General features: G+C 27.6%; 1 protein-coding gene across 1 annotated transcript in view; it reads right to left on the reverse strand.

Moving 5' to 3' along the window:
• The window catches only part of LOC135961798 (mucin-2), an 85,242-nt gene that overhangs the window by 17,821 nt on the left and 43,003 nt on the right, over positions 1-24,418 (reverse strand). The window contains exon 2 of the mRNA XM_065513392.1: positions 5,995-6,209. Coding sequence (XP_065369464.1) covers positions 5,995-6,209 — 215 coding nt within the window. The remainder of the gene's footprint in view (positions 1-5,994; positions 6,210-24,418) is intronic.

Here is a 24,418-nt window from a genome sequence, read left to right on the forward strand (position 1 = left end):
TATGAGCTGCTGAAATCTAGTCAGACCATAACTAGGTACTTGTACCAAACGCAACTAATTCGCTTGAAGTGAGAATTGACCGACGAAGCCAAGAATGTGCGGCCAGACCTGTTAAAAACATTTAGAATGAAATGGTTGGAAAGTTTCGCCTCACCCACCTTATAGGCCATACCTTGCCCCCTTCGACTACTATTTGTTTCAATCGAAGTAGAACGCGATCTCTGGGATACTCTACACTTTGAAACAGAGTATCCGAAATTGGCTTGATTCGTTCTTTGCTCTAAAAGATGAGCACTTCTATTGAATCGGAATCCATATGTTGCCAGAAGGATTGGAAAATTTCATAATTAACAATGGCTAGTACTTTGAATAAATGTGTATTGTACTAATGTTTAAAAAAAGCTAGAAATTTGAACAAATTCCGCATTTTAATCATGTATAACAATTTTATTGATTATTCGAATCGAGAAAATTTAAAAAAAAAATCCATTACTCGAATAATTAAAAATTTTGAACTTTTATTCTATTAAAATTAAATTCGAATAATTTTCAACATATTAAATATTCTCTATATCAGAGCTGTAAATGAATCATTCATTTTTAAATTAATTCGCTAATCATTCACACAAAAAAATTAATTAAATGAAATTTGAATCATGAAAATTAATTGCATTTCGTTTTCAATTCAATTCATTTGAATTGAATTGATTTTGAATTAATTCAAATGATGAATTCAAATTTGAATTGATTTTGTAAGTAAATTGTAGCTCTTGAATTTGATTGATTGCAACTCATTTTTGGTTCATTCATTTGAATTGCTAATTCTTTTCTCTAATTCAATTGAATTAATTCAAAATCTATTCAATTTAAATGAATTGTAAATGAATTGCAACTCATTTCTGCCTAATTGGTTTGAATTAATTCAAATTTCATACAATTCATTTTTTCAATTCAATGAATTAATTCAAAATTTAGCTACTTCATAATGAATTAAAATCAAGAAAGAATGATTCATTTACAGCTCTGCTCTATATATCACTATATACAGAACGTTTTACCAAAATTAGGGAATCTTTCATCAATAATACTCTATATTGAGAATATTTATAGAATATTTCACCAAATACTCTCTACAAAAAGATATTTTTTTTACCAAAAATACTGAGAATTTTTTGGTATAGTTAATATTTTTAACCAATAATACTTTATAAAGCCATTATTTTTGCTAAATATTCTATATATAGAGTTTTTCAAAGCTTTTGAAAATTTGGTTTAAAAAATTTTCAAAAATATAATTTTTTAAACAATTATTTAAACCAAATCCATTATGTTAAAGTTGCACAACTAATAATTTTAATTAAGTTGCTTGCATAAGTCTTAACATTTTCAAATTTCCTGGTTTGTCAAACAGCTTTGCTCTTAATTAGATGTGTATTACTTTCAAAAAGTCATCATAATTTAAGCTACATAAGATTATGATTTATGAACATTTTACTTTAACACTAAATATAACATTCCAAATTATTGTGTTAAACCAAAAAAATCTAAAACAATAATTATAAACTATATCAAGGTTATTTGAAAATATGAAAACATTCAATCAAAACAGTTATTAATACCAAGAAACATTTTAATCAATTATTTACAAAAAAACAAGACTCTAAAATTGTTTGCTTTCTTATTTCTTTTATTTTGAACCTCAAAAGTAATACAAAAAATACATATCACTTTAACATAATCTCTTGTGACCTTGTTATACATCCAGGTTTTTACCTTGTGTTTTATTCCACACATTTTCTTTTATTAAAGCTGAAAAGTAGCTTTTGATTTTCACTTTTACTTACAGTTTAAGTAGAAAAAGCAACAGAAAAGTCTAACACCAGACAATAATAGAGCAATAAAATGTATAATAATGTTAATAAGAAAGTTTATTATTAGCAACATTTATGTATGTGTAATACAGAAAAAGATAATAAATAAATGTAATAAGTGAAGAAAAAACTAAGATAATAATAATGTTTAATGAAAGTGACATGAACATTGAACTTTTGTGGTTGCAAAGAAATATGTAAAAAATTATATTTATTGTGATAAATTGTAATAATGGGAGAAATTATGAACAATTAACAAAGCAGATCATCGGTTTAATGAGGGAATTTTTTTTTTCTGGTTTTTCAAATATGTAATTTAAGTCTTTTGTTTGGGGTGTATTTAAAAAGTTAATGGAATTTGTGTTGGCAATATGTGGGAATAGATTTCATGGGAAATGTTGTAATAATGTAGACAATTGCTAGATAAAAGCAGAGAAAATTATAATGGCATTTTTTAAAATATTTTCTATTGGAGACAAATCAGTGCAAAACTTAAGGAGATGCACGATTTTCTATAGAAAACACTGTTTTACATACGATTTTCTACAGAAAATAGGATCTTCCTAATACAATTCTATAAAATTTTATATAATTTCCCAAATTTACTTTTTAAAAACCATTGAAAAGGTGCAAAAATAGTTTTCAATAAGATATAAAAAATAGTATTTATCTAAAATCCACTTAATAAGAGCAAAATATATAATTTTCTTTAACTACATTATTTTGAAGCAAGACTTTATTTCCGTAAATAACGGTTATCCAGAAAATTTGAAATCAAAAAATCACTATGTTAGAGTCAACGGAGACATATGTATACTGTTATATACCAACATATTCGTATTGACGTAAAAAAGTTTTTTCCAATTTTTTTTAAATTTTTAAAATTTTTTTTTTAATTTTTAAAAAATTAATAATAAGAATTTTGTGACAAAAAATGTTTTTGATGAAATAAAAAAATTGGGTTAAAATATATTTTTCCTGATTTTGACCCATTGTAGGACCATCTTACTATATATAGCCTTATATACATCGTTGCAATGGACTTTGAAATTTCTATCATTAGATACCCATATTGTCTATATTACTGACTTAGTAATCCAGATATAAAAACTAGTAAATAAGAAATGAAAGGCAAGTTCTAAGAAAAAGACCTAAGTCCATAAAAAAAAATACAAACTAAGCAATAGAAAAAGCTCTAAGTCCAAAAAAACCTTTTATCTCAGCAAATATTTATTTTATCATTTTGCTTTTAAGCACATAGAAAACAAAGAAAAATACAAAAAAAATTGCGTTTACAGAATTCAAAAATATTTACGCAAAAAAAGTTTGAATGTTTTTTGTCTCTCCTGTAAAATTTTAAAATATGGACTTAGAGCCTTTGCATGTTAAACCAGCAATATGCCATTCCGAATGTCATTTATGTCTGAGCACTTGGCTGACTCCAATTTATCTATTCTGGGTAATTTTCCAGGTATGTGCTCTTTTCATTCCAGAGATAAGGCAATTGCTTACTTTATACATCCCATGTAAATCTAGCGTGAATACAATTGTCACTTACGTGTCTCTAAGTAAACTAGAGTGTAGTCACTTTAAACGTTTATTTAGTACTGCACTTTAAAAACTAGTTATTTTACCCAAAAGAAGTAATTTATTGAAGAGTTGTCGGAGGAAGGTTTGTTTACAAGCAATCGGTTACTGGACTGTCTATGAAATGTCTTTTAAATTACTATTTGAGGTCAATTTGCACCAGTACTTGTTAAAATAACTAGTTATGTTGCTGATTAAGTAACCAGTTATGTAGCTAGTAAGGTAACTGACACTCTGTAACCGGTTAATGAATCCAATGCGTTGTCTATTTTGGGCCAGCTATCAGACAGGCTCATCTTGTTACCACCCTAAATGATAGGTAAAATCAGTAGCTCAGGATAGTCTACTAGAACTGTAGGCATGTTTAAGATGCCAACAAAAATATGTTTACTTTAAACTCTTAGCGGTTTAGTGGTCACTTTTCTAACCACCTTTTCTAAAGTCTTTAAAACACTTTTTAGGTGAGTCTATTGGCATTTTGCTAAACAATTGTTTATATTTATTGCAAAACTTTCCCTTCTGGGTGCTCTGGTTAGTTTAATATTAATTTGAAAATATTGTAAACCGGAGTTTCTCTAAGAGGCTTTCCCGCATTCAATAAAATAAGCTCATAGTATTTATTGTATATAGAATTCAGTATTACTTTGTTATTTTATGTTTCTTTGGTTGTCTTGTGCTAACCCAAGTAATATTTGATACTATACTCCTTGATAAATAACGTAAGTTATAAAGTGGTTAGATTACTAACCACTGTGACTGAAATAGGTTTTATATAATGTGTTTCTCTACATAATTTTGAACGTGATATAGAAGAAATTTTGTTGGAAGATATACCTTCGGATGCTGAATGTGACTGCTGTGAATTATGAAGAGCAAACCATTCTGATAGAGATTTCAATTCGGATGATAACATACCTCTATTAAAAGTGGCTCATACTTCTGTTAATGACTTATCTACCCAAACTGCTGTGGCGGAACCAAAATGAAAAACAAATTTTCGATTGGTAGAGCCGGGACTCCGGAAGTGGGGTATATCAATTGATATAATAGAATTGCTGAATGTCTCACCTACACAGCTATTTCGTTTGTTTTGGACAGAAATCAAAATCATTAGCTTTCAAACAAATTTACGAAAATGTTTGTGATAATTATTTTTAATGCCAACCGCCGTGGTGGTTAATAAACTAACCACCCCATTCCATAAAAACCTTTAGCTGTATTTTTGTTTGATTCCGTTGAGTCATAATATTTCATTGGTTCATAATATGATTACTTTAGGTCATATTATGATTGCTTTGGATCATAATATGATTACTTCAGAAAATATTATGATTATGGATGACAACAACAACCATATTTTATTATAATATGATACTTTATGACACTAATAAAGGTCATAATATATTTGGAATACAATCATAAATCTTATCACAATATTTTGCTCTTAGATTATGTTTACCACAACCATGTCTTATCTCTGTGGATTCTCTTAACCCCAAATGCGGTAATTTTGAAGATTAACCAACCCATATAGGTGAAAATTGGCTTTAATGCTTAAGATGATTTTGCTGGAACTGTAATCGTTATTTTTAAATTATTGTTCAACAATGAAAACTTGTTGATTTCTCTTACATTGGTTAATTTTCCTACCTCTAAACTGACAGGTATAAAACAGTTTGTTTTGGTAGACAACTCTTCACTGCTCAAATAAGGGCAACATCCAATCCTAAGTGAATTATGGATGAGTTAAAATTTTGTAAGATTTACAAAAGCTGGCTAGGAAATTTGATAACCGGAAACAAAATACTAAAGATACAAACTTTTCCTCTAAATTATTACTCATATTAATTATTAATTAACCATTTCATATATTACTGTTATTAAAAACCAATCATCTATAATATTTTTACCTAATTTAGTAAATTTTTTATATCATTTCTTCATATGAATTTCATTGTTTAACGACCCTACTGTCATGAACTCTTTTGTGCATTTTTGCTTTAAATTTTTTTACACAAACATATTTATACACTAGGGCTAAGTATATATAGAAACCAAAATCCACAAAAATATACGTCACGCTCACAAAAATATTCAACTAAAACGGTAGACTGCTTGAATTTACAATTGATTTGATTCGCTTTTGGTTAAGTTTAACTATATGGTTTTTATTTATTTTTTACTTTTTTTTGTGTATAAATTTAATTATATTATTTGATTTTTACTTTAATGTATGACTTAATAACTGCTATTTAACTTTCACTTGACCAAATGCAGTTTTCGTTTTCTTTCTTTTTATGAGTCCGTCCATCTGTCCGTCTGTCTGACTGTCTTTTATAGCTTTTTTTGTGGTAAGTATTGTTTGAATTTTTTTGATGGTTTATTAGATATTTTGAAGAGTGTTGATTTTTTAGACAATAAACTTAGTTTCAAATAAATATTTAAGTAGTTTTGCTTTAATATTTATTGAAAAACAATACAATTGTTGCCATGTTTGTTATTAATGTTTAAATAAAGGGGTTTGCTTGGGACTTACCGTATATTGTTGTCCAAATGGTGTGTAGGCTGCCGAGGTTAAAGGTTGACTTTGTGGCTGTTTGCTTTCATTGCCTATAAATAAAATCTGTTCCTGATAAGAGCCCGGACTACCAGCCGCTGTGGTTCCAGCTGCTCGATTGTAATTGCGTGAATTTTGAAATTGTGAAGATGGCACAAAACGATTTTGGGTATTTGGATTAGAAAAATAATAATCTATAAAGAAAATTAAAAAAAAAATAAAGAAATTAGTAATCATTAAAATAAGACCTTTTGCTTTTTATAGCTATGAGTTTTTTCACATTTTTTTCAACCTTTATTTTATTGTGTTCCTTTTGTAATGTAAATTTAAATTATTTTTTTTTACACAGGTGTTTAAAGCATTAAAGTGTTGTTAATTCATTTAGGTATGACAAGTTATAAATGTGTTATATTATAAACATTTTTATTATATTTTTTTTTGCTTAATTTTTTCCATGTTTTTTGCTCCATAACGGAGCAAAATTTTGTAATAAATTTAAATTTTAAGGGGCATAAATAATAGGTTTTGTTTGGTTTTTTTGTTTAAATAAAAGCAATAAAAAGCGAAAGCTTAACTTTTTCTTAGAAAAAAAATGGCAATCATAAATTGTGTAATAAATTTTAATTAAAATGAAATTCCATCAAATTGAAAATTATAGTTATGAAATGTAACAGACACATGTTAATAATTATTTAAATAAAACTAGGAGATTTTTATCTAGAAAACACTTGACGAATATTCTATATGCTAATTAAGAGTAAAGAGCTTTATTTACAACATTGGTATCTTCGATGACTCCCACTGAAATTTTCCGGCAAATATTTTTGTAGAATATTTTAATCCTTAAGTGTTCTTTTTAAAACGACTTTTTGGGATTTTCTTAAAAAAAGGATCAAATTGACCGCTAAAGAGAGGAGATAGAGGATTAATATCTTCCACAAAAATTATCCCCATAAAATTCCACAATATAACTCTGACAATAAGAATTCTCTCAGGCATTAGCTTACAACTTTTTTTTTCAGTTAGTATAATGCTCCCTACGATCAAAAAAAATTAAAAATTTGACCCACTGTAAAAAAAATTTAGATAAGTTCATTCTACAAAAATGATCTACTCAACATGACCTTTGAGAATTATGGGGTCGCTATTTTATTACAAAATTGCTGTTGGACAGTGCAATTATAATAAAATATTTTAATCAAACTTTGAACTTGAGCTAGACTTGAAGTAATTCAATTTTTAAATATTATTGAAATCGATTATTCATAGTTTTTTACATTTATTTAAGAAAATTCATATCTGTCTTTGTCTATCCCCCTAAAAACTTTATAAAGTCACATATTTTTTAAAAAAAGAGAAAATTCTATTCAATTAAATTGCCATTTAAGCAAATAATTACCCTCTAAGACATAGACATTTTATTGTAAAAGCCCACAACACTTTTACCGCACCTTATTTATATGTAAGTCTACTTATAAATACTAAATAATTCTTGATTTTTTATTATTAAAAACAATTTGTATAAGACTCAACAAACAAACAAAAAAAGCAACAATTTAGGTCAATTCTACTTAAACACTTTACGAATATTGATTTGTTTATAAGAATTTCTGTTGCTTTTCTTTATACACACACGACATTGTATATACAATTTCAGTTGTTTGCAAACAACTACTTAAGTTACTTCTTAATGGTATTGAGAATGTTTGAATGTATAAAAAAAATACAATATAAATTTCAAGAATTCATTGATTATTTGAAAATGTTAAACAAAAATATAATGGTTGTGGTGTGGTGTGTGTTCATACAAAATGATTCATTCTTTTGTTTGAATAAAAATTTTTAACTCATATGACATTTAACAAAAATATTTCTTTTTTTACTTATAAATTTATATAAATATATTAGATATTTATAGTTTGTTTAGGCTTTTTGAATGGTGTTATGTCTGTTAAACTTCTTTATGGTTTTTTATATTGTTTGCAAGCACGTGTTCAAATTTGTTAGCAAATGTAAGTTACAAGGTAATAATTTTGTAACAAGAATTTAATAACCAAAAATATAGCAGAATAATAGTGTCAGGTAACCTATGATCTATTTTATTGTTACAAATAAGAAAAACCCCATATGGTTTTTACATAACAGTGTCACAAACGGAGTTCAACAAGGAAAATGTGTGTCATTCAAATGACTGTTGGTTGCAAACAAAACAAAAGAGTTTAGATACGAACTTGTTTAGAGTTGAGTAATGTCTGCTGGTTTGCAAATAAAATTGTTAATGATTCAATTTATCATGTGAATGGTAAAATAATTCGGACCCATAATGGGTAAAAATCGGGAAAAATATTTTTGAACTTCGATTATTTTTTAACAAAAAAAATTTTTTTTGCCATAAAATTTTTTTTCAATAATAATATTTGTTCCAAAAAAATTAATAAAATTTAAATTTTTTTAAATTAAAAAAAATATATTTTAAATTTTTATCTTACTTTGGTGAAGGGTACAGCCGAATATATTGTAGTTCTCTTACTTATTTTTATTAATGTGGCTGAATTTCATTGATGCAGTGGTTTTCCGCTTGTTGCCCTAGAACTTTGACTGCAAATTAACCCATCATCAAATATTATGTCCCAAATTGTTTTCTATAGAAAATAATTGTCCCAAATAATTTTCTATACAAAATTGTTTGTCCCAATTCCTTTCTGTAGAAAATTGTTTGTCCCAAATGGCTTTCTATAGAAACATTTTTGTTCCATATGGTTTTCTACAGAAATTTTTTGTCCCAAATAGTTTTTTATAGAACATTTGTTGTCCCAAATAGTTTTCCATAGACCATATGTTGTCCCAACTAGTTTCTATAGAAAATATTTTGTCCCAAATTGTTTTCTATAGAAAATATTTTGTCCCAAATTGTTTTCTATAGAAAATATTTTGTCCCAAATTGTTTTCTATAGAAAATATTTTGTCCCAAATTGTTTTCTATAGAAAATATTTTGTCCCAAATCTGTTTCTATAGAAAATATTTTGTCCCAAATCTGTTTCTATAGAAAATATTTTGTCCCAAATTGTTTTCTATAGAAAATATTTTGTCCCAAATCTGTTTCTATAGAAAATATTTTGTCCCAAATCTGTTTCTATAGAACATAGTTTGTCCCAAATCTGTTTCTATAGAAAATAGTTTGTCCCAAATCTGTTTCTATAGAAAATAGTTTGTCCCAAATCTGTTTCTATAGAAAATAGTTTGTCCCAAATCTGTTTCTATAGAAACAGATTTTGTCCCAAATCTGTTTCTATAGAAAATAGTTTGTCCCAAATCTGTTTCTATAGAAAATAGTTTGTCCCAAATCTGTTTCTATAGAAAATAGTTTGTCCCAAATCTGTTTCTATAGAAAATAGTTTGTCCCAAATCTGTTTCTATAGAAAATAGTTTGTCCCAAATCTGTTTCTATAGAAAATAGTTTGTCCCAAATCTGTTTCTATAGAAAATAGTTTGTCCCAAATCTGTTTCTATAGAAAATAGTTTGTCCAAAATCTGTTTCTACAGAAAATAGTTTGTCCCAAATCTGTTTCTATAGAACATAGTTTGTCCCAAATCTGTTTCTATAGAAAATAGTTTGTCCCAAATCTGTTTCTATAGAAAATAGTTTGTCCCAAATCTGTTTCTATAGAAAATAGTTTGTCCCAAATCTGTTTCTATAGAAAATAGTTTGTCCCAAATCTGTTTCTATAGAAAATTGTTTGTCCCAATTCTGTTTCTATAGAAAATAGTTTGTCCCAAATCTGTTTCTATAGAAAATAGCTTGTCCCAAATCTGTTTCTATAGAAAATATTTTGTCCCAAATTGTTTTCTATAGAAAATAGTTTGTCCCAAATTGTTTTCTATAGAAAATAGTTTGTCCCAAATTGTTTTCTATAGAAAATAGTTTGTCCCAAATTGTTTTCTATAGAAAATAGTTTGTCCCAAATTTTTTTTCTAAAGAAAATAGTTTCCTATTGTTGCCCGATTTGTATTCTATAGAACTTTGTTTGCCCCAAAAAGTTTTTTATAGAAACAATTTTTATCCCAAATTGTTTTCTATGCAACATTTTTTGGCAAAATTGCTTTTTTTGTTAAACTGAATTAGTATGTCCCTAAATATTGCTGATTTCTATTGATTGAGCAAATATTACAAGAAATTTCATTCCGTTTATATGTATGTATTTTCTTTATTACCTAAAGTTCAAATTGTTTAAACAAACAATTTGTTTGTAATTACATATTTTTCTATTTTTGGCAATTTTTTTAATAGCATTTGTTACCAATAAATATTTCTAGCATGCCATGTTCAAAAACAAAAACAAAGTATTGGCAAAACATGATTTGGTTTTTTGATTTTCATTTTTATAATTTCAAATATCAAAAGCTTCTCTAGAGAACCAGGTTTTTTTTTGTTTATAGCAAGTACACGTACTATGATCTGCAATGTGAACTTGTTGGCATTTTCCACTTGTTTTTTTAATAATTTTTTTTCTTGATTTTCTTTGTTTTTGTTATAAATATTTTTATTATTTGTTATAAAATCATGTTCTGTACTAACAAAAAATTAAAATCTAGTTGAAAATAAAAATATTTAAAATTATTTTTTAGCTAGTCACATGATATTTGTTAAGAAATTTGCTTTACTTGGTAAAATATTTTTCTAAATTTAATAAAAATTTTATCAGATTGCCAGAATCTTTAAAATTATGTTGAGTTTTTTTGCAATTCATGTCAAATTGTCATAAAGCTTTGTTAAGTAACAAAATGCGTTGCTATTTGAAGATCCGTTGCAGATTATTGAGTGTAATACATATATTCTTTAACAAGAAAAAAAAAAGAAACATCTTGTACAACAAAAGTGAAGGTTACAATCAGATTGTTTAAAATTAAGCTGGATTTTAGCAGCATCTTTAGATTGTTAAATGTTTTTTTTTTGGGAATAAATACTTGAAAGTCTTGAGCTTGTTTCGAATCAGAAACTAGCATCATTTAAAGTGCAATTTTTAACAGTTGCTTTGCCTTAACAATTGTCACCTGACACTTAAAATAACATTTCAGTAGAATTTCAAGAGTTCAGCTAAACAATTTTAATCATGAAATGAAGTTAAACTAAATACAGCAGTAGAAATAACTGCCAGTTGCAGTTGCCAATTTCCCCCTCTTAAGCATCAAGGATTCCTGATTAGAAATTAATTGATAAATTGTTCAATTTGTTCACTGTTGAAATTCTGTCAAAAAATTCTCAAAATGTTTCAGATATTAGAAATTTTGAATGCAGCTGAGTTTGAAACTTCGCAAAAGCTCTATAAAAGCTGTCTTCCAAAAGCTTAAACATTCTAACCAAGACTCCATTAAAACTTCCAATCAATTGAATAAAGAAATCTTAATATTTTATTTAACATTTTTCCCACAACTTCCTTTAGCAGCAATCACAAAAAAAAACACATAAATAAAAATCGACTAATCATCTTTACCTAAATATTAAACTATTATAAACACAAATTTTCAAACATCTTTCTAACTCTATCATGCAGTTGAACATATCAATCGATCAAACAAATAAATTTCATCATGACATAACATGTCTACAATAAATAAATATTAAACAAAATTACAATGTAACGGTTTTCCAAGATTATTTCAATAAATTTATTTTTGTAAACATTAAACTTAAAATAAATAAATCTTTAAATAAAAAAAAACCTTATGAAACTTGAAAAATAAACATAAATAAATAATTATTTAGCTGTTAATATTATTTCACACCAAACACATTTACAATATTTATTTAATATTTCAATATTTAGCATATATTTTCATAACATATTTATTTATTTCTGGTAAATATATTTGTATATATTTCTTTTGTAATAATTATACGAATGACACTATTAAAGTTTAAAACATAAACTTAAATTTGGGTTGAGCCACATAATAAATATTGGGAATTATAAATGCAAATAAAGCTATGACGTAAATGATGTTTTAATTAAACCGCTTTATTATAGATTGGAGAATTATTTACAGATAAAATTGTTTTATGGTAATGGGTTCTGTGTTAAATTTCCATGATGACCGTTTTTTGTAAATTTTAATATTTCTAACATGTCAAGTTTACTTGATCAAGCCTTGAGTTTATAGAACAGAGAGGAGATTGGAAAGATTTTCCTCTTTTTCTCCCTCTCTCCTCTATAAATTCAAGACTCGCTCAAGTAAACTTGACGTATGTGAACCACCGTTTACAACCAAAAGCTTCGCTTTTATTGAGATTTTGTATCTGATTTTTAAGACACTTGTCTGTTCAAATCAACTTTTGGAATTCCTTATATAACTAATACATCAATAGTTTGTAAGAATCTGTCGGTAATACTTTTTAATACTCTTTTGTTACCAAAAATTTCATTACAGAAGCACAGATGCATCAGATATATTTCTTGCATTATTGCTAATGAAAATAAACGAAAAAAGATTTTTGGTTTTTCCAAAAAAAAAGCTTTCTTCACAAAAAACACTTTTTATAAAAAAGCTATTAATTTGTAAAAAAAAACATGGAAATCTTTACATACATAGGAAAGACAATTTTCACAAAAAAGGCTTTTGCTACAAGATATCCATTTCAAATTAAAAACATTTCAAAATAAGCTTTCCTACAAAAGGCTTTTCTCACATACAATTATTTTCCACGAAATAATTTGTTTAACAATAGCAGTAACCTCTATCACAAGAAAAGCTTTTTATTAAATAACTCTTTTCCCCAGAAATTTTAAAAAAGCTTTTTTTACATAATAAAGCTTTTTAATAAAATAATCTATGTTACAATATGTTCGCTTAGAATGTCATGCTGACGTTATCGATTATCTAGTTACGCCGTTTCATTTACCGCTGGGTAAATGAAAAAGCTTTTCTCAGAAAAAATGTTTTTTATAATCAAAGTTTTTTTTTAAGAAAAGCTTTTTTATAGAATAAGGTTTTTTATGAAGCTGCTTCTTGTGAAACAAATGTTATATTTTCCAAAAAAGGTCTTCTATACCAACACGATTTATTTTTTTATCAAAAAAGCTTTTCTCACAAAAAATCTAGTCACACCAAACTTATTTTCATTAAAAAGTTTCAAATGCAAGCTTTTTGTTAAAAAAAAATTCAAAATCGTTTTTCTCAAAATAAGATTTTCAAAATCATAATATATTTTTCCGTCAAATAAGCTTATTTATAAAATAAGCTTTTCTCTTAAAATCTTTATAAATGATGCTTGGACGCTATAAAAGAAAATAATTTTTGCATCATTACTTGCTAAGAAAATGGGCTTCGTAAGTGCCAAAAAGCCGAATCGACACCAAAGCCATTTGGTGGGAGCAAAAGTGTCCTATCTATTATAGGCTGCTGAAATCTGGACAGACCTTCACAGGGAACCTGTGTAAAACGTAACTGATTCATTTGAAGCGAGCATTGTCCGAAAAACGCCCAGAATATGCGGCCAGACATGTAATGTTTTACAAATTTATTATTTTATTCAACACAAGTCATTGGTTCTGACTAAGTCACATTAAGAATATTTATACAAATTTTTTAGTATGAAAAAGTGCAATATTTTTAAAGGACGGAGTTTTAAAGTGGCATATTTTTGAATCTAATTGAGATACATATTGACTTGACATTTTTTTTGTAAGACCAAAAATTAACTTATCTAAACAAAACAATATAGCTCGGAATAAATGTGCATCAAATTGTTTCTAATATTTGCAATCCTATTAAAATTTTGATATAAATTTTAGTTTTAGAAACTCAATAAATATGTAATATGTAATAAAATCTTTATTTATTAACGAAACTCAATGAAATTTTTAAAGTTTTTTATGTTAGTCATTCTAAATAACAATGTCAAAGGCAATCCCGAAATTCCTAAAAATTTGAGCGAAAATCCCGAAAATGGTATTTTACAATTTTTCCTATACTTTGGCGATAAATAGGGAACACATTTAGGTTTAAAAGGTTGCTTTTTGTTTTCTGATCCCAGCTTTGGGATTTTAGAACATTGGCCCAAAGTTGAATTTTTGATAAAAAAAATAGGTCAAATTCCGAAGGGCGTAGGGGCAACACGTTCTAAGAATAGGGCATGTTATTTATATCAAAAGGTTCTTCGTAAAGATATCTTTCAGAAAAACATAAAATTGTTATATGTTCTTAAAGAAAGTTTTTTTTTAATTAAAAAAAGAGTTAAGTCACCTTTTCGCCCAAAAAACAGCAAAAATCAACTATTTTTTGAATATTTAAATTGAAAATCTTTTATTTTTGGATCCATAATTGATCTTGCTCTGAAATCTTTTGTATGTTATTCGTAATTTAGTTGTCGAACTAATAAAAAAAATCGAGTCCAAAAGTGCGACCCATATTTTTAAAAAAGCGGACCAAGTTATGGCAAAATAGAATAGGAGAAAAAAATTGAACGTGTTTAAAAATTTTACATGTCGAAGGTACCCTGCTTTGAGCCCCCATAGCACCGCCCCTGGATCATTTGCATGGCGCATTTTAATATCTTAAACTCGAATGCTCATTGGCTACGCCCACGTCAAATTTTATCCTGATAGTACCAACCGTTTAGAAATGCCAGATTTATTTCCAAAAAATTTTGAGTACATGTTACAATACCTGTTAAAAACTAGTTATTCTCATTCGCCTTATAGACCTGACCTTGCCCCGTCGATCTACTATTTGTTTTGATCGATGCAGAACGCTTCGTGGGATATGCTTCACTTTGGAACAGAGTATCAGAAATTGGCTTGATTCAGAAGGGTATATAGTATTCGTTTCAACCAAATATAGCACTTTTACTTGTTTTTTTAAAGTATCATTACTAATTGTAGGTCTTTAAAATCTTAATATTCAAAATAAATCTATTTTTTTTTTTGCTCAAAATAAATAGGTCAAGGTAAACACTTGAATTTAAAAGCGGCAATTTGTTTCATGTTTTGTTTTATTTCAGTATTTTTTGTAGCCAACAAATAACTAAAATAAATAAATTAGAAACAAAAAAATTAAACATCAAACTTGATTATGCCATCAAAAAGAACTAATCAAACTGTTCAAGAAATATTATTATTAGTATTGCAAATAATGAACACTAAATGTTTAAAACTGTAATTAAACAAACTGATTTGATGTTAAAGCAAACTGCTGTGAGAATTACCTAAATATTCATTCATTAATGTCCACTATTCATTTCGTTTACCTGTTATTTAACTAAATCTTTGGTTTTTTTTAAATTCTGTTTCAAATCCCCTTTAAAAATTAATTAAAATTCTTAAGAATTACTAAATGATATCATAACTGAAGAAGTAAAAAATGGTTATTAATTTTTTTTTCTGTTAATTTATAAAATTTTTGTGGTTTTTAATGTTTTGGAAAAAAGGAAATACCTTAATTATTAATGAAACTGAAAAAAAAACACACAGCTTTTAAAAATTTAAACAAATGATGATGGTTTTATTAAGTGTTTGTATGTTTGACTGTTAAGAATATTTTTTTAGTCATAATTCTTTAGGTCAGTGGTGGCTTGAGAGTTAAATGAACTTGTTTTTCTTTGCTTAAAAAATGTATGTTGAGGTGAGTTTGGTAATAAAATTAAAAGAAGAAAAAACTAAAATTTTAAAGGCGTTAAAGTAATCCACAAAAAATGTTGAATAAAGATGAAATTACACAGATTTTAAAAAAAAATATATTTAAATTTATGTTAAACTTTAGCAAACAAAACTTGTTTTCCTATTCTTTCAGATCCATATTTTTTTTTTATAAATTTTACAAAATTTGTTAGAAACTTTTTGTATAGTTTTTTTCTATTTCTAGTCTTCTTTTTTTTTTTTGTTCATTGTTTACCATCCACTCCCATTTTCCGTTTGATTACTTCTTAGCCTTTAAAACATTAAGATCTTCAACTTTAAACTTTAACTATAACAAGTTTTTGTTTTAGTATTCCATGGTTTTATCTTTGCTTAAATGCCTTATAAGTCTCTTTAAACTATATTTTATACATTTGCCCTGTAAAGTTCTTGCTGGTGCAAGTTTAGCAGCTACAATTTATCTAGCTGACTTGATGTCTTGCTAGTACTGGTGTAACTACGCCTTTGGGGTGTTTAGTGGGAAAAATTAAACTGTAATAAATTGTGGCTATTTAACAGAGAGAGAAGAAAAAATGATCTGTGCTGTGTAATCAATATGATGAAAAATTTTTGGAAATATGAAATTGTGGGAAAAAATGAAACAAAATAATTTAGACAAACACTTTTTCAAGGAGGTACTAAAATAATGCAATATTTGGGTTGTTTAAAATACTAATTGCTTTCATTATTTTGCTATGTACCCTTTAATTTTGGAGCAAGGTAAATATTTTCAAACATTTTCTTGCAAACACTCGTTGTCATGAAACCAATTTGTATTTATATTGGGTGTATGACTTAAAAATTCGGATTTTTTTTCCAATTATAAGTTATTATTTTGAAACATTTGTACAATATAAAATTTGTTCATAATAACGGCCATTGTTAGCTATGACCTTATCCCATCTTTCTGGCAACATATGGATTCTGAGCCAAAAGAACTGCTCATCTTTTGAGGACAACAACGAATCAATCCAATATCGGATACTCTGTTCCAAAGTGAATCGTATCCCAGAGAGAGCGTTCTGCATCGATCGTAACAAATAGTAGTCGGACGCGGCAAAGTCTTGACGAGAAGGTGACCAAAAACCTTTTAAGGGAAAAGTCCAAAGCTTTCTTTTGAGAAAAAAAAAGTCAAAAAAGTTTTTGATTTTGAAAAAAAAAAAAATCGGGTTAAAAATCCGATTTTCCGATTTTGACTCATTGTAGGTCCAACTTACTATGCTCTTGTATACGTCGCTGCAAAGGTCTTTGAAATATCTATCATTAGATATACATATGTCTATATTACTGACTTAGTAATCCAGATATACATAGGTCAAAAATCGAGGTTGTCCTGTTTTTTTCTTATATCTCAGCCATTTGTGGACCGATTTTCTCGATTTTAAATAGCAACCGAGCCGGAAGAATTCCGGAGATATTGATTTATAAAAGTCTTTCAAATCGAATACCCTACTCCACCATAGTGGGGAGGGTATAATGCGTTTGTGCATATGTTTGTAACGCCCAAAAAAACGATGTCCGTCCGTCCGTCCGTCCGTCTGGCTGGCTGTCCATTTAAACCTTGTGCGCAGAGTACAAGTCGCAATTTTGAAGATATTTCGATCAAATTTGGTACATATAATTGTTTCGGCCCTAAGACAAAGCCTATTGAAACTGGCTGAAATCGGTTCATTATTTCACCTAGCCCCATACAAATGTTCACTCGAAATTGGACTTTATCGGCCATAAATGTTTTATTATATTTGTATCTAAACAAATTTCGCTTCAAATAAGTTTCATATACACACAATTCATGTCACCAAATTTTGTTACGATCGGTCCATAATTAGTGATAGCTCCCATATAGACCCGCTTCCGAAAATCACTTTAACGTGCATAAATCTCTTAAGAATGTTGGTATATACACAAAATTCAACATAAATAACTTTCATATACACAAAAATCACACGACATAATTTCAAGGTTATCGGTCCATAATTGGTCATAGCTCCCATATAAGGCCCACTTCCGGAAATCGCTCAAAATATAAATTATTGAAATTTTAAAAGAAAAATGTTTTTGCTCATTTACTTGGTGTAGGGTATTATATGGTGGGGCTTGACCGACCATACTTTCTTACTTGTTTTTAATTTTTGTTATACCCTAGGTGCCCCACTTTGGGGCACCCTCTTGGTGTTTTAAGCACAAATTCAAAACTTAAACTAATCAACACCATGAGAAATAAAATGCAAACCAACGTATCATCAAAAAATTCGATATTGATTTTATTATTATTTTGGTTTTAGAAAACAACAATTCAAATTAACGTAAGCCACGTAAAGTGTACTTTGAAAAAAATAGTTTTTTATAAAATATATTTCTAATTTCATTGTAATTCAGATTTGAAAATTTTGTTTCAATATCTCAAGTAAATTTAATTTTACATCGATTTTTGCTTCTCCTATAAACTTATGAAAAGTGATGTTACGTTATTTTGAAATTTTAGGTGACGATATGTACTTTTTGGTTCTACGACCAATATTTCGATATTTTTTGATTTTTTTTGTTGATGGTATACATAACTAAAAGCAAATGAGCTAAGTACCAATAAGGGACTTAAGATGTTATCTCCATTGACTTTATAAGCCTTATCAATCCCTCTATTAACAGATTTAACAAATATTTAAAGCAAACGATTTTAAAACATTTTGTATATCCCCTATACAATTTTTAAAAATTAACTTGGAGCCTTTCTTTGCTTAGCTAAAGTTTCCCTTAACATTACCGTTTTAATTAATAATGAATGTTATCTAAAACCTATAATTTTCTGTTCATTAATAGCAGTACAAATAAACCTCTACTACATTACATACAGACCACACTTGTTGTCCTTGAAGTTTTTGCAAAGACAGAAAACCAGTCAATTTACTAAAATATTATATGATTAAATTTAAAAATATAAAACAACTTTAAAAACAATGTACTTAAAATACAAACTGAAGTATTTCTTTGTTTCCCAAAAAAACATACATTTAAGTAGATACAGTAACCACTTTGTAATAATGTCCCTTCATGAATATAAAACTCACTTTACAGCTATGTAGGCTGTAAGTTTTTACAGGCAAAAAAACGAGATACAAAATTAATGATAATGTGTAAAAGAAACAGCACACAGCGGTTAAATGCAACGGGAATTTTATGTTTAAAAAAACCTCTTGTAACTGACTGCCAGACAGTCAACAGGAACTTGAAAAATTCACTTTAAGTCAAGTCATTCAAAACACTGGTCGGTTGGTGATGTTGCTAAATCTAGACAAGGATTGTAATTTATTAATGAGAGCATAAGAGTTTAACGTTGTGTTACTGTTTTCTTAAAACAGTTCAGTTAAGAAGGATGTAAGCAAAAGTGACAAATCATGATAAAATATTAAAAAGACCTTGAATTTTCAAACAGGAAAAACCACAAGACACAGACAAGTTCTTTAAAAAAATGTTTATTTTTATTTATATTAAAAGAAATGAGCAATTGCTTGATTATGAATTTGATATTGATTAATTATACTGTTCTTATGTGATCTACTCGTTAAGTGAGTGATTGTAGCTGATAGATCTGGTTGAGGAGATCATTAATCGATCGATAGATATAATCACAAATTTACATTTTGTGACAAATTGTTACAAAGTCCAAAGAATTTTAATAATTATTGCTAAGCAAAGGATCTAAGTTAATTTTTAAACATATTATAGGAGAGATAAAAAACATTTTAAACTCGTTTGTTGAAAATATTTGTTAAATCACTTAATAGAGTATTTGGTAAGAGAGATGACATCTAAATACTCTTTATGCTTAGCTCAGCTCATTTGATTTTAGTTATTTATTCTTTATAGCTATACTGCAGATAGCCGCTATTGAAATTAGGCCCCGATATTTTTTTATATTTTTTTTATACAAGATCAGTTCAAATCGATATGAATCAGAACATTACAATTGAAAGTTTCTCTAATTTTTATCCATCTAATTGCTTCTAAAAACAAAAATTTATAACATCTGTTATGGATTTCGCTTTTCTAATTTAAAACTTATAATAAATTATTTATTTATTTAGTTTTGTTTTTTGTTAACGAACTGTGGTGGTTTGCTTTAGTTTAGTTTAAGTAGACTGCAAGCACCCAGCCAGCTACAGCAGCAGATTTTATTTTTTTGTCTTAGCAGAAGTTAGTAAATATTTAGCAGTTAATATATACACTATTTAACCGCATATTTTAGACGCTCTAATTGTTGATTTATTTCAACAATTACATGCAGTAAAATAACGATTGCAAATCTGCATAAATTAACAACTAAAAACTAAACAAAAATGAAGTATTAAGAAAATAACAGCCACACTCAAATAAACAAGGTGTTTTAGATACAAATCTAACAGACATACATACATATATTTGGGGTATTCACACGGTCTGATATTAGTCATATTGTCCTAATAGTTGTTGTTATTGTGTTTTAAACAAAAAAAGTTTTATTTAGTTTAGAACTTTTTTGTTTGAAACGCAACAAAAATTTGTTTAAACTATCTAATATATTAGGACATTATGACAATATGACCAAATAGTAGATTGTGTGAATACCCCAATTGTATTTAAACATATATGAATCTTAAGTAAATACAGACTATTTTATAGTTAAAAAACAAACATATTAAAACAGCATACGTTACAGCTATTAAACGCAACAAATATGCATGTTTAAAAAAAACGAAAAATTTATGACTTAAACTTGTTTAAAAAGTATTAAAAAGAAGTTTGAAAATATGTTAAAATTTTTAGTCAAGGATAATTGAAAATAGTTTCAAAAGGAAATTTATGACATTCTCCTAATAAATATTTTTTAAACTAATAACTATTGGGCGGATTAATATGCAAATGCATGTTTTTTCTCGAACGTCCAAATACAATGTTGACCAATTATCTATACGAATCGCACATTTTGCTGTAAAATGACATCGATTTGTTAGTGCATATTTTTGCATATTTTATTGATAATGCATATTTTGTTATATTTTACTTCAAAATGCATATTTATATGCATATTATCCAAGTTTTTAATAAAAATATATTTTTTTTGTCAACAATGGTCAATATATTGTCTGGACAAAAAGTTTTTTGTCGACTTTGTTATAGAAATAGCATTGAATGTTATAGACTTACTTCTTTCGACATCGAAAAACTGGCATTAAGTTCTTAATTTCTCTATCAGCAGTTGACAATTATCATTTCAAAAATTTTGCTTCAAAAAATTTTAGATTTTTTTCTAAGTATCAAAAATTCATTAAATGTATCGAAAACAGTCATAATTGTTTTCATTGCAATTCCGATTAATAAGAAATTTCGTTATCGAAAGATTTTTTAACTCCACATACAAAGTTACCGCTCCTTACAGTCATTTCCCAGCAGTTCTAGGATGCTGTCCTGAACTAGTGATTTTCCTATCATTTAGGGTAACAATCGGTTACATAACTAGCTACGTGACTAGCATATCGTAAGCTGGGGATTAATTGACCCTTTTGGATAACTTAGATACAAATGCAGTACACAATTTAAAGTGACTACACTATAGATTACTTAGAGACACTTAAGTGACAATTGTCTTTACGCTAGATAACATGGAATGTATAATGTAATAGCACATAAAAAATTACCCAACATATATAAACTGAAGTCAGCCAAGTGATCAGACATTAGTGACAATTACTGTCTATAAGGGAAACATTTAATACTTGCTTAACTGAGATTAAAATTAAGATTGGATGCTACTTTACATCACGATCAATATACTGACATTCATTCATACCAAGATTAATTAATATATTTATCATTTTCACTGAAGAACAATTATAATTTTAAAAGTTTAGCCATATTAATTCCTGGTATAATTTAAAGAGTCCTAACTGTTGGGAACACTGTTGTGTATTTTTTGGACAATGCGCGAATCATAGTTAATTACTTTATGTTTATGTACTAAAATATAAGCGCATATATTTTAAGTTTTTAGGTCATATTTTGATTTTTGGAAGCATCCGCCCCCTACTGATAACATTTTTTTTTTTTCATATTTTATTTATTGTATCTTCACAAAGTAATGTGAACTATCAATAATTTGTTCAAATCTTAAATCTAAATATTAATTTTTATTTACGTCCCACCACAGTTGGACGAAAAATTATGTTTAATTTATAGATTCTATCATCAGCGCAGGTCTGTGGAATTCCTTCTTCTTAGTCGGATGTAGCCATTAATTCTCATTAATGTTCGTGCAAGTGGGTTAGGGTGAACTTCTAACTTTTTCAAATATGACTCCGCTTGTTTTTTTATTTCATTTTTTTTTGTTATTATTCTTAATATTTTATTTTGGAATCTTTGAATTTTTCAATATTAGAAGCTGAGGCCGTGCCCCATAATTGAATTCAACATTATTTAAAGTTTCTTTTGGGCCATAGATTACAACTAGAACCAAAAACCTAAGTCTGTTGTCAAGTACCTAATTCATCAGAATGTATTGCCATATATTTGGTTATTGTAACACCTAAATGTGTGACTCACATATTCTTATGAAATTCTTAGACGATCTAGATATGTCCGTCTGTCTGTATGCATGTCTGTCTGTCTGTATGCATGTCTGTCTGTCTGTTGAAAACACGATAGGGCCCAAACGAAAAGAGCTAGCTAGGAATTATCCACAAATACTCACTGATGATAAGATTACTTTGGTATTGGAAATGGGCAATATCGAACCATGATTTCACCTAGCCCCCATACAAATGTCTCCCCGGAATATTGTTTTAGCATTCATTAATATGTTGCTTATGTTGATTATCCCGGTAATATTTTGCACAAATTAGTTCTAAATGTTCTGAAATTATCTGTTGCCTGATTTGTCCCTAGTCCTCATACAAAGTCCGCCTCAGCAAATAACTTGAACATTCATAATTATCTTATAATAACACTGACCAACAGCATTTTAGCAACAGAATAGCTACCCTATAATTCTGAAAGGGCATGTTGAGTAGATAATTTTTGTAGAATAAACTTATAGCGCAGCTGGTCTGAATTTATTTTTACAGTGGGTCAAAGTTTTAATTTTTGATTGAAGGTAGCATTATACTAACCGAAAAAAATGTTGTAACTTAATGTCTGAGGGAATTCTTATTGTCAGAGTTATATTGTGAATTTTATGGGGATCATTTTTGTGGAAGATCTTAACCCTCTATCTCTACTCTTTAGGGGTCAATTTGACCTTTTTTTTTAGCAAAATTACACACCATATCGGGTCTCACATTTAAAAAAAAAATCGCCAAAAATCCAAGGATGATTCGAATGAGCTGATATTTAAAATATAAATAGCCCTTATGAAGATCTGCAGAAACTATGCTTACATATGCAGGTTATCTCTTTTAGTTGAAGAGATATTTAGGTTTAATTATTTATTTTTTAAGTTTGCTCGATCTTTTTTGGTTTTTTAGATATGGCGGGCCGATAGAGGATCGAAATTGTTTTTAAAAAAAATCAGCTATATTGCCGATAAAATTCTAATTCAACTTGCTAACAGTTATCTCGTTCCTATAAAAAGTTACAAGCATCCAAATTTGGAACATATTTTTACGTTTTTTCTCAAAAAGTGTTCTATATTTTTTTCTTTTGAAGAAAAAAATTTTCTTCGGGCCTATATACAAATTTTATATGATCCGAAAAGACAACTTAATGCAAAATCGTGTAAAGTAAAATTTGGCTCACTTATGCGGACCTAGTTCGCACCAGTACTATCCAAATTTGGCCAATTATGAAATAAAATTTTATGGTTTGAGTAAACAATCTAAAAAGGCAAAGCACCGATCCTTGAAAAAGCTTCATATTTGTATAACCCTATATCTTATTTAAATATATAGAACATTTTTTTTTACTATCACACGGTAAATAACGTCACAGTAAACACTTTTCCAAAAATACTTAGTTTTTGAAACACATTTTCTCAGTTTTAGGAATTTTGGTATTTTAAAATAAAAAATGTGCAAAATTATAATGTCATTAATTTAAGGATACTTGAATGTACATTAGTTCCAAAGTTTGTTATGATATCTGCAGCCGTTAAAATTTTACATTAATTCAAATTTTATATTTTGACTCACACTTTAATATAGAACTGATGGCGGTGATCATGTACATCTAAAATTTTTTTCTCTGTGTGTAGGAAATTGTTAATACTTTTAAACAATTTATAATTTATTTTAATACATAACTCAATATATGTTCGCAAATTTAATATACATATGTATATTTTCTTGCCTTGAAATAGCAACTAATATTGCCATTAAAAGAAATAAGCCGACCTTATTAACTAACTATTATACAATTTCCTATGCTAAACTAATAACTATATTTCTTTAAAAAAAAAAATATGCGGAAAGAAAATGATTTATTTATATTAGAAAAAGACTTGTTCTTAAGAATTAATTGACAGTTTGCTAAATTCAAAAATTTTAAATGAAACCCTGATCTGTTTTCATCAATAACAACAAGTCATAAATCATTATATTTATGTAAGTGTTTGAGATCAGGTTTCAGTGTCTTGTTTTACTCTTAAACCGGCCGTGATATTGTTTATATAATTAATAATAATTTTGTTCTTAAAAACATAATAATGTTAAATAATTGTTGACGTTGAAATAACCGCAAGCTTACACACCACATAAGCTTTTGC

This window comes from Calliphora vicina, chromosome 5 (genome assembly GCF_958450345.1).
Source record: "Calliphora vicina chromosome 5, idCalVici1.1, whole genome shotgun sequence".
Classification (NCBI taxonomy): Eukaryota; Metazoa; Arthropoda; class Insecta; order Diptera; family Calliphoridae; genus Calliphora; species Calliphora vicina.